At 35.2% G+C, this 8,847-nt stretch overlaps 1 protein-coding gene across 1 annotated transcript; it reads left to right on the top strand.

Moving 5' to 3' along the window:
* Window positions 1-635: 635 nt before the first annotated feature.
* On the top strand, window positions 636-3,791 carry LOTGIDRAFT_155120 (hypothetical protein; the record flags this gene model as incomplete). The annotated part of the gene is made up of 4 exons (XM_009065623.1): window positions 636-803; window positions 1,269-1,338; window positions 1,578-1,739; window positions 3,733-3,791. 4 exons carry the CDS (start codon window positions 636-638, stop codon window positions 3,789-3,791), a joined length of 459 nt encoding a protein of 152 aa, XP_009063871.1.
* Window positions 3,792-8,847: the final 5,056 nt, after the last annotated feature.

The following is an 8,847-nucleotide window of genomic DNA, read 5'->3' as shown; positions in this document are numbered from 1 at the left end:
AATATATCTGACATTTTCAGGTAAATGAGTTAAAACAATTGTCAATGTGAAGGAGATACCCCAATAATATTGACAATATTACAAAATTGGCTAGGCATTATGTAAATTTCCAAAATGCAGTCTTGTGCAGATGTAAGCAGATATGATTTATGTTAGTGTGCATATCAGCTTCTTTTTCCAGTTTCTATGTCTGTTCCTTCAATAAAATTACTTCACTAAACATGTATTTGATTTAAATTCTGTATTAAAAGGTCATTGTCTTTTGGGTTTTTTTTTAAATGCCTCTGAAATGAGGGGGTTGTGGGGCATATCTGTCATTGTTAGATTCATGAATTCCTTCCCAAATCTTCTGAAAGAATTGAAGAGGACTGACAGACCATTACCAAAAAGCTGGACCCAGCGAACAACTAACTTCAACAATCGAATGTTTAATGTAGCAAAATCGGCTGATGTAATTTGGTGTAAAGATGACATCTGAGGATGATGCATTCTGGCTCGACAATTGCTGCGGTGATTATGTTACAACATGTTCAGAAACAGTACCACGAAACTGAACAAAACAGACCAAGAGACTACTCGAACGACAGAACTCTATTAACAAAAAGCTAGCTCAAGAAGCAACCAGTACAATAACCATGGAACTAGACTATGACCTTGCGGACGATGATGGCATTGATGAGAGAGATATAGATGTTGATAATGATAAGGAGTCCATTCCGGATGCAAAGATACGAATAGATGCAGGACAAAGTAAAGATGGATCAACAAGTAGTGTGTTGAGTGACAGACCCAGATTTCCTAAAGTAAAGATCAAGGAAGGATATGAGTCTATTCAAGAGCCAATAATGCATTGTACAGTACTTATCAGATTATAAATTGACCACTAGTAAAAGTGTGAAATACGATATTTGGTCAAACCTGGAGAGAAGTGTGTTCAGATGTTGGCAAATGACAGTGACACTTTGTCATGCCTAGTATGTTGGTAACTATTTGGAAGATGTCTCAATGATGAATTTGAATATGGTTGCGCAATATCTAGTTTCAGCAGAAACCCAATGCCGCGAACATCCGTTAAAACAACTCAACCAGTTTAAATGAAACAGGTCTGATTGCAGTAGCAATACTTTAGTCTCCAGGCCATGCAGCACACTGTCCCTTTACTCAGAGTACAACGACTGGCTTTTAGCAAAAAAAAATTAACGCTGGTAATTCCTTCCGTGGCTTTATCGTCTATACTTTATAACAAAATCTTGGTTTTTATGCTGCAGCGAAATGTATTCACTATTTGGAGAACTTCTCATAAACCCTCTGATGGATGGATAAACTTGGAATCGACGGGTGAGATTTGGATGGAGTGATTTAAAGATGTTCTTCGAAAGCAATGGATAATCTGCAAACTGATTTTGCTAAGACTTCAACAGGAAAGGGAAAACTAATCGGTACTTGTCTACAGGAAATCGCTGAAGCTCTACGTCGCCAGCTGTCAGCTATTTTTTTGTTGACCTTGACAAACTGAAATTTGCACCTGTTACTAAGTTAAGATGCGAGTCGAATTTTGCAAAACTTTTCATTTATAGACATGAGTATTGAAGACAAAAATGTGTATTGGAAGACGGCAAGATCCTCAAAAGCTGTACAAGATGTCAAACGTCTGGAAAGAGACTTTCTAGAAATTCTGAAAACAACCAAACACTTGTCTATGCAGAAAAAGGAACAACTGAAGCAACAAAAGCTTCAAGGTAGCTAAACTCTCTTGGAAATTTTGATCCTTCATAATTCACCATTATATAACTGCCTACTTGAATTTGAGAGATAAGATCTTCCTATCCAGTGTTCTTATCAAAAGTGTTGTCAACCTGAACATTGCCAGTGTCTGAATCTCCACTTCTTCATTTGACAATTTCTCATTTTCATTCAAATCTTTCTCTAAACTCACACCTGGTCCTATCTCTTCAAAACTAATACTCTTTCCAGGGGTTACATTTAGCCTCTTTCTCTTCTTGACCTTTGACTCTCATCATCAACTCCTCTTTTTCAACAATCCCACAACTGTATTAGATACCCTTTCATTAATTTGTTCCGTGTCCACCGCTTCTTTACTACCTGGTAACCTTTGAAGGACAATGTCAGGACTAAATGGCATAATTCCACATTTTCTTAAACCAGATATTTGATTTTCCAGTTGTCAATAACTTTTCTCCAGTACATTTTTAAAGGTCCATAAAATGCCACATGTAGTGGTTGGGGCAAGTGAGTTGAGTTGGCAGGAAGAGAAGCAATTCTCATATCATTCTCATGAGCTAGTTTAATAACCCTAGAGGTGAAGTGGCTACTTAAGTTGTCTCCAATAACAACGTTAGGACCAAGCAAATTTTTAATGCCAGGTATCAAAATGCTTTCGAACCAGTCTGCAAAGCAGCAGGCATCAAACCAACCACTTATACTCCTATTATACCGTGTGCCTTTGGGGCCACCTTCTATCCATGTTGTCCAGATGTGTTCTGCCTTGTAGACTACATAACTAGGAAGCATTTTACCTGCAGCCGATCCACTAAACATAATAGATATTTAAGTTTTACTGCTGTCCTTAATTCTCTCAGCAACACACATTTCTTCACACCAGGGTCATCAGAAAGATTTGTTTCATCATATTTGTTTATGTGAGTAGTGGGTATAAAATCCCCTGATTCATCTGTTAACGACTTCTTCAGTTCATCAAAATAAGATTTTACTATTCTTGATCCTATACTGGACCTTGAACGCTTAATATTTTGGCAAAATCTAAATGTGATTTCACCAGACTGTCGTTTAATAAATGAATTAGCCCATTCCGCCGATGGGAAATTATTGTTTAACTGTGTAACCTTTCAACCTTCAGAATCAAGGTAGTTTTTTGCCAGTAATCTTAGGTCAAAAGAGTTAAAAGGAAATCCCCATTTGGCGACTGTCTGAAAATGTTCTACAAAAGACTCTACATTGTTAAAAACAAATGGACGGTCAGTTTTTCCAGTATGTTTTTTATTTATATAATGTTTCAATGTACCTAGGAAAATGCTATAATATTTTCCTGTGAAACCGGGCACCTTCACTTTTCTGGCACAGCAAAACATCAAGGACAGCATATTCAACTTGAATTTGTTTATCTTGATAAACTAATCGGTTTAGAACCAAGAGTTTATACATAACTTGAATGCAATAAACACATACACAAAACTCTCTGTGGCTCATTGAAATCAAGCGCACATTTTTAGGCCGCAGTAATCCAAATTTGGTTAGTCCCACCTTTATTGTTGGATTTTCTTTTTTGAATATCAAATATGCAGCTTTAATGGAAATTTGCATAGCATAGCCAGGTCCATTTTTTGTAACATAACGTTTGTTGGGTAACTGACGGGATAATATATCTTCATGCGATAGACGAGGGTACATACTTGTTTACAGTTCTTCCATTGCAAACATTATTCACTAACCTGGATACTATTTTGTGGTTAATAACAAGAGTCATAGGTTTCAATATTTTTTGCGTTTCATTATTTAATTTATTTTTCTTACTTTCTGGAACAAATATTTTATTACTTAGATTTGGAATTTTCTTCACAAGATTTACTATGACATGGTTGACATATGGTTTTTTTATGGCTTCTGGATCATTATATTCCTTCTCTTTTAATTCGTCTCGACATCTTTTAGACCTTTGCCTCTGTTATAACAAATATTCTTCATATTTTTCAGGGTCTTTCAACTTTAATTTTGGCGATATGATGAAGATCTTCATTTGTGCTGGAATGTGAAGAAAAAAATTATTAATTAATTATTAAATTATTATTAACTTTTCAATAACTACCGTAATTGGCATAATGTATTTTAATGTTAGAGTTCAATATATATCATAAATCTTTCACATGTATCATTCCCTCTAACAATAAATAAATCACCTCGCTGAATCTGTCTTTTTGTAAAAAATAAATCGAAACGTTAGCACCATTTCTTTGACTAAAATCATGTCTGTCTTTTGATAAGTTGACGTTTGCATTGAACTAGGTTGTCTGTCTTCAAAATGGGAAACGTCATCAATTTCGGTCTTTTAATGTGACGTAGTTAATTTGTGTCTGTCTTTTTTATCATAAACATAGCCTCTACAATCCTGAAAACGGGCTATCACATCGACCTCTGACTTCGCAAAGGTCACGCAATGAGGCAGACGACGTTTTCCCATAAATATATAGAATTGTTGGCATTGTTCACTGAAAACAGTTATTTATAACCCAAAGACAAAACAAATTGTCATGGGTGGATGTTTTTGGATTGTAAGGAAATTGGACAGAATGCAATCAAAATATAATTACCCTTTTCTTTCCCGATGTTTGATTATATACCATATTGTCGAAAAGGAAGCTGACATGCTCACTGTGACCGGACTTCTTCCAACATTATTTCAACATTATTTACTTGAAATATTACAAAGTGATAAACACTTAGATTTTGCTATCGTCACAAAAAATTCAGACAGAATAAATTTTAATGTTACATTTGCGATCGTAATCTGTATTTTTGTACGACTTCAGAATACATCATTGATTGATCTAAACCGACCGCTTCGCGGAGTAAATTGTTCATAAGCTATGGTAATTTAAAAACCGGAACCTTCTTTCACAGAAACGAAATAATGGAGATGTACGTGTTGCGAACGTTCACGAGATGCGTTGGACAGATCGTCTTGTAAAGTTTGCGAAGATTGTAATCGACTACTGTATAGAATAAGAAGAAAAAATCAACAAGCGATGTATGCACCCGTACATTTATTGATCATATTTATATTTACAATAAAAAAATTCGAAAACAATAGTTCATAGCCAATATAAATAAAAACTCGAATTGGAAATATTTTCTGTTTTCCCTCATATTCATAGGATTATATACAGTATCAGCTGTAATCATTCTAATTTGAATGAATGCAAGCAAACCTTTGATAATTTTACAGTAATCAGAATATCTGCAAGTGAAATAAAAACATTGATATGGCGCATATTAAAATGAAATCTGCCATATGGAAAAAAAATTGTAATTTTTACAAGAAAACAAGTCAGTTCAGATGAAATTGCGGTTTATGTTGTGACGTCCTAATTATTGTGATGTCATAGAGTGTGATGTCACAGTGTGACGTCATAGTAAAAAAGATGACAGCGAGGGGAGCTATTTATACAGTTATATGACGAACGGATTCTAGGATCAGATTCATTTTGACATATTAGATTCCTTGACCCCGAAATCCCTATAAAAGACATATAAGACATGTATGAGAAGAATCCTCCAATTCAAGGCGAAAAAAAAATTTTTTGCCGCCATCTTGGATTTTTGGATCAGAATGAATTTGACATATTAGAATTCCTTGACCCCGACAGTAGAATCGTCTGACTTTTGGTGAATAAATAGACGCCATTTTGCTGCCATTTTGAAAATGGCCGATGGCACCCCTAGGGCGACTTTTTGGATGACATTTTTATGGTTTGGACTTATTTAAACATTTTTGGAATTCTTTGAAATACTCAACAACCACCATCCTTCCATCAAACTAACCGCAAACGTTAGTACAAAACCATAGACTTTCTCGATACCATTGTCTTTAAGGGGGAATTCAATAAACAGAAACAAATAAACTGGATATTAAAGTGTATTTCAAAGAAACTGATACTCATCCACTCTTGCACAAGAGCTCCTTTCACCCAAAATATACCTTTTCTGGTAAAATTATATCACAAGTTTTACGATTTCACCGAATTTGCACAAGATCTTCTGATTTCAACCAAGCCTGTACTATTGTTTTCTCAGAACTGAAAGAGCGTGGGTACTCTAAACGATTTTTACGAAACATAAAAAATTCCACTTTAGCACAGATAGCAGCTAAAAACAGGCTTTATGCCGAAGTAGGCCTACCTCCAGATTTAAGGAGTGCTCCATGTTTGTCCAGTAGATGCAAAACATGTTCCTTTAAATCAGAAACTCATTACTTTGTAAGCAACTCTACGAATAAAAGGTAACCGTTCCAGGAACATCTAACATGGGAACATTCTAATGTAATATATTTAATTTCATGCAAGAAATTATAGTTGCATATTCAAAAAAGAACTTAAATGATAATATTGTTCAAAGTAAACTAAAAACAATCAGCACTTAATAGATACTATACATATCGAGTTATTTTTTCTAATTTCAGATCAGAATCAGATCAGAACAAAACCCAGTAACAAGACCCTCAATCCCAATTTCTAAATAAAGTGTCTGTTTCACCCTAGGCCTGTACATTTGGGAGAATCAAACCCTCTCTTCCCCGAAATCTAAAATACAAGGTGATATCATGAAAATAGAGATTATTCAGAATATTGTTATTTCCAGAGCAGATCTTATAAAATGATTTATTGCCAATCAGGGCTTATAGAGAAACTAGATCTCCAATTTCGTGAAATTATTTACGTCACTAATTTTATCAACTGAAAATTATAATTGACTTCCAGTTTATCTGCAATTACAAAAACATCCCTTAAAAATCTGTCAGCAGTTCAAGCAAATAATTAGTTTATCACGTCAAAAAAATGGTAATTATTTTTTCAGGGCTGAGAAAAAAGCTCAAAATAAAGCTCATAATGCAGTCAGAACATCATTGGAAAGACTTTTAGATAATACTATGTCAACAAGTTCACTGAACAGAGCCGTAAAAAGAGCTGCCATGTAGTCCAAAAAAAGTTACAGGTTGTTAAAAATTTGCCAAGAAATTTAATCTTGATATTTCTACAGAGATGATCTTGCTATCAAGGATCAGATAAAGTCAAACGTTATTAATTTTTACCAACAAGATGATACCGGTAAGTCCAGTCAGGCTCCAGGTAAGAAAGAATACACCATCTTTAAGCTCCCTTTAACATCGCTTTAATGAACAATTGACGTCGTGATGGAGACGGTAATTATTTTTTCAGGGCTGAGAAAAAAGCTCAAAATAAAGCTCATAATGCAGTCAGAACATCATTGGAAAGACTTTTAGATAATACTATGTCAACAAGTTCACTGAACAGAGCCGTAAAAAGAGCTGCCATGTAGTCCAAAAAAAGTTACAGGTTGTTAAAAACTTGCCAAAAAATTTAATCTTGATATTTCTACAGAGATGATCTTGCTATCAAGGATCAGATAAAGTCAAACGTTATTAATTTTTACCAACAAGATGATACCGGTAAGTCCAGTCAGGCTCCAGATAAGAAAGAATACACCATCTTTAAGCTCCCTTTAACGTCGCTTTAATGAACAATTGACGACGTGATGGAGACGGCAATTATTTTTTCAGGGCTGAGAAAAAAGCTCAAAATAAAGCTCATAATGCAGTCAGAACATCATTGGAAAGACTTTTAGATAATACTATGTCACCAAGTTCACTGAACAGAGCCGTAAAAACAGCTGCCATGTAGTCCAAAAAAAGTTACAGGTTGTTAAAAACTTGCCAAAAAATTTAATCTTGATATTTCTACAGAGATGATCTTGCTATCAAGGATCAGATAAAGTCAAACGTTATTAATTTTTACCAACAAGATGATACCGGTATGTCCAGTCTGGCTCCAGGTAAGAAAGAATACACCATCTTTAAGCTCCCTTTCACGTCGCTTTAATGAACAATTGACGTCGTGGTGGAGACGGCATAACAACGCGATTGTAATAACGTCATAATTGAGATTCGTAGTTCATAGCCTTATAGCGTCGCGTATAATAGTAATACTAGTAATACGCGACGCCTTAGAAGTACGAACATGGTTCCAAGGCCTCCAAAGCATTGCGAGAAGTGAAAAAAGGATGTGGCTTACAGTAATTGGACAAAACACATCAAAACAAAGCAACATTTGAAGGATGCTACACCTACAGCTGATGGATCGATCAAAAAAACGAAACAAACAAGAGAAAAAGGTGGAGTTAACTTCTTTTTAACATTTCAAAAAGCTATCAAGTATGAAATTCAGAAGAGATAGAACAATTGGAAGTTTGGTCAAAATCTTGTCGCCGGAAATGAGTGGGGGATGACCGGTAGAAATGGTCATTGTCATGCTTATGTCAAAACTACGGAAAAGTTAACATTTGACAGATTTAAACTAGTATGAAATCTAGCTGGAATGCCGAAAGCGAATGATGTTCAAAGTTGTAAGAATGTACAGAACAGTATCCGGTACATTACTAAAGAAGACCACAAAGCGATTTTGTCAGACGTTGATAATGATATGGTTAGTCTTGGATGTAAAGCTTGGATGACAGCTAGGAGATATTATAAAAGTAAGAATTTGCCTCCAGGTTCGTACCCTTATTGCAATCTGCCACCTCGTTTACAGTTAATGCTAAACCAGATACTTCATGGTTGTTATTCAGAGGATAAATCCGCATCTACTTCGTCTGCAACTGATGTTTCCGATGATTTTTGAGGAATTGGATATGGAAGAAAGAGGGTCAAGCATGGAAGAACGAGGGGCCAGACCACAAGGCGGAGGCGATCTGTGTCTGTGGCAAAGCTGCTTAGAGGGATGTAATATATACCTGACCTTTGAACCGTTTTATTCGTTCATGGAGATATACAATCAATATGCAGGAAAGAATACAACTGATGATTTAAAAGAACAGAGATGATCTTGCTATCAAGGATCAGATAAAGTCAAACGTTATTAATTTTTACCAACAAGATGATACCGGTATGTCCAGTCAGGCTCCAGGTAAGAAAGAATACACCATTGTTAGATGAATATGGCACAAAAAAACAAATTCAAAAAGATATTTAATGCACACTCTGAGAGAGTGTTTTGATTTATTTAAGAGCAAATATCC

Source organism: Lottia gigantea (genome assembly GCF_000327385.1).
Source record: "Lottia gigantea unplaced genomic scaffold LOTGIsca_7, whole genome shotgun sequence".
Taxonomy (NCBI): domain Eukaryota; kingdom Metazoa; phylum Mollusca; class Gastropoda; family Lottiidae; genus Lottia; species Lottia gigantea.
Note: the sequence above shows the minus strand (reverse complement) of the source record. Positions and strands in the feature narration are given on the sequence as shown.